The sequence below is a fragment of the Gadus morhua genome, chromosome 12 (assembly GCF_902167405.1).
Source record: "Gadus morhua chromosome 12, gadMor3.0, whole genome shotgun sequence".
In the NCBI taxonomy this organism is placed as follows: Eukaryota; Metazoa; Chordata; class Actinopteri; order Gadiformes; family Gadidae; genus Gadus; species Gadus morhua.
In genome coordinates, this window is record NC_044059.1 from 4,972,161 (window position 1) to 4,983,814 (window position 11,654).

At 45.3% G+C, this 11,654-nt stretch overlaps 1 protein-coding gene across 1 annotated transcript in view; it reads right to left on the reverse strand.

Moving 5' to 3' along the window:
* The window catches only part of ghrhrb (growth hormone releasing hormone receptor b), a 26,120-nt gene extending 14,965 nt beyond the window's left edge, over positions 1 to 11,155 (reverse strand). Inside the window, exons 1-3 of the mRNA XM_030373215.1 lie at positions 10,664 to 11,155; positions 6,586 to 6,694; positions 1,091 to 1,198 (exon numbers count right to left, since the gene is read on the reverse strand). Coding sequence (XP_030229075.1) covers positions 1,091 to 1,198; positions 6,586 to 6,694; positions 10,664 to 10,753 — 307 coding nt within the window. The 5' untranslated portion in view covers positions 10,754 to 11,155. The remainder of the gene's footprint in view (positions 1 to 1,090; positions 1,199 to 6,585; positions 6,695 to 10,663) is intronic.
* Between the last annotated feature and the right edge of the window lie 499 nt (positions 11,156 to 11,654).

Below are 11,654 nucleotides of genomic sequence, written 5' to 3' on the forward strand. Positions count from 1 at the left end.
TTTAAAAGACACAATACCAATGTTCTGGCCACTCTTTCTGGCTGTGCAACTGTGAGACACAAACTAGCATAGCATAGCTTATCTGGCTGGGTGGCATGAGTGGGAGGGGTTTTGGGAGCGTCGATAGTACGGTTCTTGGAAACAAGGAGAACGGTAGAAAGGCCAGCCTTTTTTATTTGTAGAATATATCGGTTATAGGATGTAATTTTACTGATAACATTATTTAAATCATTATCTATCAGCGTTGACTTTAGATGAATCCAGTTTTTTTCAAGCTAAGAGCTAGTTGAAACTTTAACTTTAATGGAATGATTGTTCCATATTTTATTTCAGATTGTTCCATAGTTTCTAGAAAGTATAGTAGCATTAGCACAAACCACAAAAAAAACAATGTAATGTCCTCTAAGTTATTATAAGTAGAACATCTGGATAAACTATTATACAGAACATCTACTTTTAATCCTTGTTGATCATCTAGGCCAGGGGTCCCCAACCTTTTCAGCATCAAGGACCGGTATGATTCTCCGAAAAGTTGCAGAGGTTGCCAAAAATGCAAACATGTTATATGCAATCTAACAACTGCATATAGACTTATGGCATGTAAAAGAGTGACAGTATTGCGAAGTGAATAAAAAAAACAAAAAAAAAAATTAAAATAAATAAATAATCTTTCTCTGCGGACCGGTACCAAATGACCCACGGTCCGGTACCGGTCCGCGGACCGGGGGTTGGGGACCGCTGATCTAGGCCATTAAAGATGAGCCCAGATATGAGGTCAGATGTGAGCCTGGACAGCCAGATGTGAGACGAGGGCTTTACAGTCCAGATGTGTGTGATGATGGCTTTACAGACCATGTTTGATGAGAGCTTTACAGTCCAGATGTGAGATGAGGGATTTACAGTCCAGATGTGAGATGATGCCTTTACAGTCCAGATGTGAGATCAGGCCTTTGACTGTCCAGATGTGAGACGAGGTCTTCACAGTCCAGGTGTGAGATGATGGCATTAAAGTCTGGATGTGAGATCAGGGCTTTTCAGTCCAGATGTGAGGTGAGTAATTACAGTGAAGATGTGGGTGTGAGTGCGCTACCTTCGTTGTTGGCGAACATCTGGGAGACGTTGGCGCAGGAGACGCGGACCACCTGGCCCACCGGAGCCCCCCGCCAGCACCTTATGTCATCCCACTTTGTCTGACAGCCTGGAGCACCACGAAGAGACAGACAGGAAGATGGTCAGACAGGAAGGCTGCATGACAGGTTGACAAGGAGATAGACAGGCAGTGAGACAGGCAAGCAATGAAAGTCTATATATACGGCAGCATTCATACGGACGGTCAGTATAACACACAAGCAGACCACGAGTTTGGTCCTTAACCATATTGCATGCTTTGTGAACTACTGTAAACTACTACTCTGGCGAACAGGAAGACAGTGCAGTGATCTTAGCACTGTCTGCTTCCTATCATCTGTTAAAACCCTAGCAGCAGGGGGAGCCCAGGTGGTTCACTGCGTAGAGCGGGTACCATTAAGGTCCAGCGACCAGGGTTCGATTCTGGCCCGCTGTTGCATGTCTTCCCCGTTCTCTCCCATGCCTTCCTGTCTCTACAATACAAGGATAAAACCCTAAAAATAAGGTTATAATAAACTCTAGCATCAGCTTCTGGATAACCAGCAATTGGAAGACCAAGAAAATCAGTGAAATAATCAATATGTTGGAGACCTCTATTTTCCACTTGCACTTGTAAAATCCCCTTTCTGTTCTACATACATCCAACTTATCTTTCATTAAACACAAACAGAGCCCATCATTAAAACACCTTCAGATGAAGAGATCTGTACAGATAAAGGGGCACTTGATTCGCTTATGCTCTTGTCCCTCCAGTCATACCGCAGTCTGTCCTTGGTAGAGAACCTCGCTCCCACTCTCTATCGCTCTCGCACCCTCTCTCGCCAGCCGAGCCAATCACAGCCCACGCGTCTCCAGATGATAAGGGGGGATGTGGGCGAACGAGCCTGCCAGCCATTGAGCGCGAGAGGGAGAGAGAGCCCCAAGGTCTCTCGCCGCTGCCTCAGCGCTCGGCACATCAAAGAGCCTTCAGCCCCATATCATTCATAATGGAACACACCTTCTGGCCCACGATGTCCAGGGTCCCGGGACTGCCGGCGTGACGTTGCGGTAGCCCCTAACCCAGCCCCACAAATCCAGGAACCCCACAACCACCGAATGCCCCCCATGTAGTTTGAACTCTATTTTCGTCCCGTGCCCCAGATCTTGGAAGGTACTAACAAATATTCCTCTGCAGATGGCGTTCTAATGATCCACAGTGATGATGATGGCCAATCACACTTCAAAAGCATGCCATTCTGAATGGGTTTAAAACCGTTCATCGTCTGGGGCTATTGTTACCAGACGTTTTCAGGGGGGCAGGAAAGAGGGGGTTTGGAGGTGGCTGGTGTAATTGCCTTCAATATGCGGTAATGACATGCTCTCAGTCAGGCTTACTGCCAGCAGTCAGTGTAATTGTCAAAAGGAGCTGCTTTCTAGTTGGCTTTATGGATCCTTGGTAGGGAACACAGCGGGCTGAGTCGAGTCTGGCATCCCAGGAGCTGTCTGTGAGGAAGATGAGGTTATCTGGTCTCTAGGGTTGTGGTGGTGGTAGGAGTGATTGGGGGAGGGGACGCTGGTGGAGGCTTATGTAATGTTCTACAACAGGTATACAATAAACACACACACACACACACACAGACACACACACACACACACACACACATGTGAGTTGCTGATGTACACACTTGTACATGCACTCACACACAGATTCACTCAAAGATTCAGACACACGGGTGCTTTCTGTTTACATAAAAGACACGCACGCACGCACGCACGCACGCACGCACGCACGCACGCACGCACGCACGCACGCACGCACGCACACACACACACACACACACACACACACAAAAACACAAAGCCAGTTCTTTAGATCCAAAGTCCCTGCGGTGCCACTCAAAAACAGAACAAAACAATATTTCATTTTAAAGTATTCTGTTTACGTCTTTGAGGAGGCGTGCGACTTCTTGGACTGAACTGGGGCCGTCGTATCCGGCCTCTTCTTGATGATAAAAAAAATAGAACAAAACAACATATAGAGCTTCTGTTCCCCTACGATCAGCTGCTCTAGTTTCAACTAGAGATGGTTTCTGCAGCACTCAAAATTTCTGTAGCTACTGAAATTTTGATTGGATGCCTTGATTAATCTCAGCATCCCTCGCTTTGGATGAAAGCATGTGCTTTGACTACATCACTAAATGCGTCAGGAGCTGTAGTTGCTTAACGTCTCTACTCCATGACCCAACTCAGCTCCTCAGCGGGAGAGCAACATGGCTCACCATGTCCGACGCATATCGAATCTGATCCTGATAGGACGATCAATAACCCCCTTGTGTTTAACACATTCATCCTTGACTCACATGGGGGCTATAGCGAGCTGTGCCCCCCCCCCTGAGGGGGAAACTCGACCCAGATGGACCAATAGAACGCTTAATAGTGGAGTGTTTGATATGTCCTATAGATCAATTAGGCCGTCTGCCTCTGGATCTCCACTCTCCCCCGAGGGGGTATAGCTGGCAGAGACGGCGCTAACGTTGTTTGCCATATTGAGGCTAAATCGGTCTTGTGATATACGACGATATAATATAATCCCCCCTCTGATCGGACGAAATTATGGTATGGGAGATGTAGAGAGTGTTGTCCAGAAGAAGGGGAGAGGATCAGAGGGCACAAAGATGAGGGTTTAACTTACGAATTGATTTATAATATAATAATCTTCTTATACACAATTTGACTAAGATGATGAAGACAACTTCTTCACACATTACTTTTGCACACCAAAATAAAACGATTGTAAAATACTCAGCTTCCAGTCCATACACACAGACAAGAACCTTGACAGTTGAATAGGTCAGTATAATCGTTATGAAGGTGCATATATACAGTACGATTCCTTGGTTTACATCCAGAGATACAGACAGGGAGTTATTTGGAACCCACTGATAGAACACAGGAAAAACAAAGGGGGTTGTTTTAAATATTTAGCCGCATAAACATTGCTGTTGGCTTGCTCATTCCCTCACCCCCACCTCCATCTACCCACACTCCCAAACCCAAACCCCAACGGCCATTGAGCTCTGTAGAGCTACCGCTCCAAAAAAGGACAACTATAAGGTAGTGACCAAAGGTTGGCACATAACTGCCCGAGGTCCACTTGAACGACGGCCTACTTGTATTAGAGAACGAGTGAGGTAAAGGAACTCGGCACCTGGCAGACCCAAAAGGGCGGCTGTGGCTATGATGTTTTTAAAAAAGAATCATGAATTTGTAGACTCATGTTGTTTAGGAGCAGGTGTAGGGTAAGGCGTCTTATCCTAATGCCTACAGATAGACTTGGGATACTTGGGATCAAAATATTTCCTTTTAGATAATTGGCCACTATTTTTGACAATAGCAATCAAAAATATTTGACTATATATTAACTTATTTTCCGTAATGTTTTGAAGTAAAGGATATTAGTTGTGAGGTAAGGTCAGAGAAATGTATATGTGAGGGATGTGAATGATGATGGATGATGGAAAGATAAGATGATCTGTTGTAGAGGCAAGTTAAAATCCATTTCCACTTTTATGATCTCTTGAACAATTATCAAAAAGCTATCTCACTATCGTCTATCCATCTGTATCGGATGCGTTATATTGTCAGTGTTCATGGCGCTCAGGTCTTTAACTAACCTTAGCCCCAGAAGGCAATAACAAAAAGCCAATATAATCAAGGGGCCACATGGGGCATGAAAAACACGAGATAAATGCAGTCCGTTTACCGTTCACCAATCGAGCCCCCAATACCTCAGCTCAGTGTTTAAGTAGATTTGTCTTCCTTAAATTGCTTTTACACACCTTATTGGTCAAGATATATACTCAGCTTCTCCTTCCTCCCGATCAATGAAGGAGCCTCCTAAAGATGAAGCAGAGGACTTGAGGACCGTCTGTGTTCTTTCTAGTCTTTTGTCTGTTCTCTCTCTCCTTCTGCACGGATTCCTGCTTGAATCATTGAGTGAATATGATTCCTAATTATGCTAAAATGTGTCCTCTGGGCCCATCCTCGATATTCATAGGAGGCTTCATAACCAGCAATAATTTCTCAACCTCTAATGTAATCATTCTTCCACCCATTTGTCTGAAAGCATTCTGTTAGGGCCTGTGTGTCTGTGTGTGTTTGTGCATGTGTGTTTAAATTGTATTCTGTAAACTGTCAACCATATTGTGTTGATGTGTGCGCATATGGTTTGTTACGTGTGTGTCTGGGCTGTGAGGGCCAACAGCACCAGCTGTCATTGAACACAACAGATGGACTCGCACCTAAAGTCCTTCCCTCCCTCTGTTCATTCATCATCTCTTTATCAATCCATCGCTCATCTTTCCATTCATCCATCTCTCTGCCCATTATCCATCATCCTTTATCACATATCTCTCTCTCCCTCCATCCCTCTATCAGTCCACCTTGGCATCCTCTCCATCTCTCTCTTACCTTCGTTACATCACCTCTACGTCTATCCATCCCGCCATTTGTTCACCCTTATGAATTTGTTAATTTGCTAATTCTTAATCTTTTATCGCATTCTCTCCATCTCGGCATCCCTCCATCGTTTCATTCATTCTTTCATCTCGTCCATCCCTCCATCTGTCCTCCCTGTCCTCTCAATCTCTCATCACTCCATCCCTCCTGGGTTCCGACTCACACATGGCCGCTCTAGATGTGAATCGAAGGTGTTTAACAGACGGTAATCAAGTCGAGTCTCCATCCCTTCTCTGGAAGGGGTTATGCCTGCCCAGGTGAGCCCAGCTCAGGTGCAGTGGAAGTGAGAGCATTTGTTTCAGCAGCCCCCTATGCCTGAATGGGCCCAGTGTCTTTTTCTCAGATGTCAGTGCCAGCCGGTAAACAATCATCTTGTTGAAGGTGGGTGTGGGATCTATGTGTTTAACAGGTTTTAACAGAGCATTGAATCGAGAGAAGAAGCTTCGCTGAAGAAAATGACCCTGTGTTTGTTCACCATGGTCTCAGCCGCAGGTGGTCTTTCAGGGAGACTGTGGCCCCTAATGCTTATCGTTTCAGGGCGCACTGATGCAGTGCTATTAGTTTACTTCTGTCTAAAACAGGTTCTTTCTTCCAAGTGGATGAAAACACCAGTCTCACGTGTGGTGTAGCCAGGGAAATGCATGGATATAGGCGACTGCCTAAAGTTGCCTGGACATGTGCAAGAGAGAAGGCATGAAGTGAAACGGGGAAAGACTGTTCAAGTGTGGATAAACAGTGTTCCGAAAACAAGTATTGATAGAAAATGTCCCGAAAAAAGTGTTTTCCAAGGCTAAAATGCCCACATGCCTAAAATGCCATTGCTTAAAGATATATGGCTTCAATGCATACATCTAGGTTGACTGAATGAAGGAAGACGGTGGAAACCCTGACTGAAGCCTATACATGTATGGACAGTGAGGCAGGATGAACACATGAACACATGCACAAAGGCACTCTCACCTGATGCAGAGGTGCGGTTGCGTGCCTCCTGACGGCGAGCCCAGATGCAGTTCTCCTTGGCCTTGACGAGCTGCACCACTAGGGCACAGTCTGGGTGGATGGCCTCCGCCTGGAGGAGGAGGAGGAGGAGATGGAGGAGGAGGAGGAGGAGAAGGAGGAGGAGGAGGAGGAGGAGAATCAGGAGGGGAGAATCATAGGGAGGAAGAGGAATATGGAGGAGAAGGATCAGGAGAGAGAGGGGGAGGAGGAGGAGGCGATGGAAGAGGAGAAGGTGGAGGAGGAGGAGGAGGAGGAGGAGGAGGAGGAGGAGGAGGAGGAGGAGGAGGAGAAACAGGAGGGGAGAATCATAGGGAGGAAGAGGAATGTAGAGGAGAAGGATCCGGAGAGAGAGGGGGAGGAGGATGAGTAGAGGGATAGGGAGGAAGAGGTAGAGGAGGGTCATGAGGAAAAAGAGAAGGAGGAGGTTTAGGATTTATACAACACATGAAAACACACTATACTACAGCACACCCTTTCATATAATTTATTCATTAGTCATTCTGACTTTTATACAAATTGACTAATGGGTTTCTATAATCCAATTTCTATAGTCAAATAGATTTATCCTTGAGATGGAATCCTAGTCATATCTGATTGTGTGAGGGGGAGCATTTTCAAACACTGGCTACCAAATGACTCCCATCCCTGTCTCTCGCGATTGAACCACTCAAAGCTGTGTACAAGGCAAGTAACGGCCATGTACTAGCATGTAACTGCCGTGTAACAGCCGTGAAGGGCTGGTTGGGGTCTTATATGACCCACTCCTCGTGTCCTTGACTAATCTGTCATGTGTGTTCCTGCAGGCCAAGGTTGATCTATCTCCATGCCCACACATGGACCTACTGTTCACCGTTGAGAACATCACTGTATCTCCTCCTCCAACTACCAGAAACCTCGGTGTGGTATTGGACAATCAGTTATGCTGCACCGCAAACATCACTGCGGTGGCCCGATCCTGCAGATTTGCACTTCACAACATCCGCAGAATCCGGCCCTTCCTTACAAGGGAAGCAGCTCAGCTTCTAGTCCAATCACTGGTCATCTCCCGCCTCGACTACTGCAACTCACTCCTGGCTGGACTTCCTGCGTCTGCAATTAAACCTTTGCAGCGCATCCAGAATGCGGCAGCGCGCCTCGTGTCCAACCTACCGAAGTCCTCCCATGTGACCCCCCTCTTCCGGGACCTCCACTGGCTCCCTGTATCAGCTCGCATCAAATTTAAGACGATGGTACTGGCATACAAGGCAGTCGATGGAACTGCCCCTGCCTACCTCCAAGCATTGCTAAAGCCACACACCCCAGCTCGATCCCTCCGCTCAACTACCTCAGCTGGACGTCTGGTACCGCCATCGCTAAGAGCTAGCAAAGCCATTTCAGCAAAGTCACAACTTTTCTCGGTTTTGGGACCTCAGTGGTGGAACGAGCTCCCTGCCGCTCTCAGGACCGCAGAGTCGCTCACTATCTTCCGAAAAAGACTCAAGACTCACCTGTTCAGAGTCCATCTCGACACTGCATAGCCACCCTCCCCCTTCTGGCCACCATTGTACACTGTATTGTGTTGTGTTGTATTGTATTGTATTGTATTATAGTACTTAACTGTGTAGTAACTGCAGTAGCTGGTATCATTGCTGTAACACGGGGAATTGGTTAGCCTAGCGATTGTTGTACTTGCAACCCTGTACCGAAAGCGATATATTGATGCACTTCTTGTGACAAATGTACTTATTGTAAGTTGCTTTGGATAAAAGCGTCTGCTAAATGCCCTAAATGTAACTGTAAATTTATCTCCAACTCTAATTTTTAACCTTCTGCAGCACTGAGACTCCATAGGCCTGCTGGGAGATATCGCTTAAGTAAAGGTGAATCCAAAAATGTGTTTTTTTCTGACTTCATTATACTATTTACTATTTAGAATAAATGCTTTCAACCAACAAGACTTTCTGTGATGTTTAATTTTAAGTCTTTATTGTCCTTCTCCAATGCACCTAGACCTTGGCTTGACTGAGGACAATTGGGTTCGAACACACAACTTTTCAGTTGGGAGTCAAACAACCCAACCACTGCACTATGCCGTACTATCCGTTAAACAGTAAAGGATTGAATTTACCATATATTAAGGACTTTGTTATGAATTATGGAAATGGCAAGAAGATAAAGGGACGTAAGAGTTTAATTTGAATACAAAACAGATGCCAATCTGTCTCTGACTCTCCCTCTTCTGGTATCAGCGACTCGGTCTAGTACCCCAGCTTAACCCTGTCGTCCAATAGCTCACCTTTGCATCTAGATGTCTGCTTAGTAGTGCCTCTAGAGAGCACAGATAAAGGCTCCTCTCGCTCTTTGGCTCGCTATGCCTCTCACTCTAGCCTGTCTCTCTCTTGCTCACTCTCTATATCTATAGATGTCTCTCTCTCTCTCTCTCTCTCTCTCTCTCTCTCTCTCTCTCTCTCTCTCTCTCTCTCTCTCTCTCTCTCCCCCCTATCGCAGGAAATTTCCTGGCTCTCAGGAACCCTTTGTGTGCTTCAGGCTCCATCTCCTTCCCACTGATAAACTCTGAGCTGCTAAATCAAGTGGTGGTGACGACCTCAACAACCACACAACCACAAACACATGTTTTGAATGGTTTTGTGTCAGACTTTAGGTGGGTATTTGTAGTGAAGAAAACATTCCTATCCGCAGCCGATAAGTCTGGATCATTGTGCGATTCCAGAAAATTGTTATACATGGGAATTCATAGATTTAACAGAGTGGGTTATTTGAGACTAGGTGAATTTAGGATACACAAGTATTCCCTTTAATGGCGAATTTAGGATAATGAAGTCGATTTTTGGAACAAGGAGCCTATTCTCCAGTCTTTTCATGGTGTTCCAGACACAATTATGCTGCACAGGTGCAGCATAAATGTGTTTTTGGCACAAGTTGTCAGCCCTAACCGTTTTAGCCCTCGCAGGCTGGTCACGGTAATTACTAACGAAAGAGATCTCGCACAATCTGTTCTCTTGTCAACGGACACACAGGTACATGCTATCCCTCTGCCATACGGACACAGATTATACCAGCGGTAATTGGATTTTAAATTCAACCCGGGCCTGGACTCTGCTGTATGAACAGGCCATCAATAACCGGGAGATAACGCGGTGAAATGCACAGAAGAAAGGGTAAACTTCCGGGATGAGGTTTAACGGACAGGCGTCTGATTGTGTAATCACCTGTTTTGTCACTTTCCCTCCCCTTTCACTGCACTGGATGTTATGAGGTCCTCTGAATCCTGACACGAGTCAATAGGTGTCAATAGGGGATGGGTTGATGAATGCAAAGGCAGTGTGTTTTTGTGTGTGTGTGTGTGTGTGTGTGTGTGTGTGTGTGTGTGTGTGTGTGTGTGTGTGTGTGTGTGTGTGTGTGTGTGTGTGTGTGTGTGTGTGTGTGTGTTTTTGTGTGTGATTAGGGGGTCGATAATGGAAGCATTGTTGAACACGGCTAATACAGAAGATAAGGACAACACACGGGCATCAGATGCCTTGATGGGAGGAGAAGGAGGAGGGTTTAAGAAGAAAATGGAGCTTAATGAATCAATACTGTTTGTGTGTGTGTCTCGATTGGCATGATACCAGCTCCAAGTCTTTGATGAGTAAATATAAATAACTAATAAATACTATTAATGACACTCATGCCTTCCTCATCTAGCCAAATTCTCAGAAATAACCTGGAAACTCAACATTATGTAGAATAATGACGGTCAGTGCATAGCCTAAGTAACCTCTGTTTCAAAAATGTCAATTGCATTGACAATTCAAAAATAACCCTGAGTGACGTCAACACTTAAGAAACACAGGGAGGAGGAATTGAATGATAGCAAATACACTACTTTATTTTTTACAACTTTATTTGGAATTATAACCCTTTACCTATAGCCTAGCCTTCAGAAGAAGAAAAAAACACCATAAGCGTGCTATGTGTGCTCGCAAATAAAATATTGAATATATATTGAATTATGCCAGAATCAAATGATATAGGCTGCTTTATATGGTGAGAGACTCACCTTCTCCAACATCGCCAACCACTGGAGCCAGAGACAGAAGCGGAACAGAGCGGATATCCACTTCGGCGCAGAACTTCTCCAGATGGGCATCGTGTTCTCCTTGGGCCGTGGGAATATCAAATCCGTCGAGGAATGAAATAGCCCCAAAAATAAACTCTATTTTGTTCAGCTCCGAGAGCTCAATTGATTAATTGAAGCGAAACAGGTCATTGATTCTCGCCAAGACGAAGTGCACCATTCTAGCGGCAAGCAAGTGTCCCAACTACACGCACGTCATGGGGAGAGAGACGGGACTCGACCCAACCAAGGTGCGATGCGATGAGGGCGGCGCGAGAGTTTGAGGGGGACAAAAAGCTGCAGACCCTATCGAGATTCAATTATCATTAACAGGACGGGAGTACAGTTTCCAAGCTGCTCATTGTGCAAGTCTGTCCTAGACGACGTATGGTCACGACTAGTAGGCGACTGGGCGTGCGGTCTTAAATAAGGTAGGCTATGACACGTGCGTTGCTGCGTATAGTCTCAAAGCCACATGGAATAACAGTGAAGAAGATATACTTTAATTATTAATCCCCGTGGGCTAATTCGTCGTGACATCCTTTGCGTCAAATATTCCACAGTTTTTTGGTGAATATGTCTTTTTTTGGTGTTATCTGCTGATGTCTCGGTAGACAAATAGGCTTACAAGTGGCGACATCCGAATGTAGGATGCACTCAAATATTTCATATCATCAAAAGAAGGAGCTTTGATATGTAGATCTCTAATCCAAACACATATTCGTTTGAATCAGCTAAGTAATTATTTTACTTGAGCATCTCCCCCCACCCAATCCTATCGGGATACATTTTCTTACTTCTGCAGAATGTTTTTCACGCTGTCAAAACACTTCATGGACATATGTTGCAAAAAATCTAATTGTTAAATTTTGGCTCAGAAGTTGAAATAACAAATATCTGGTAAGGTTGATATTTGCATTTCAGAGGTCAACCA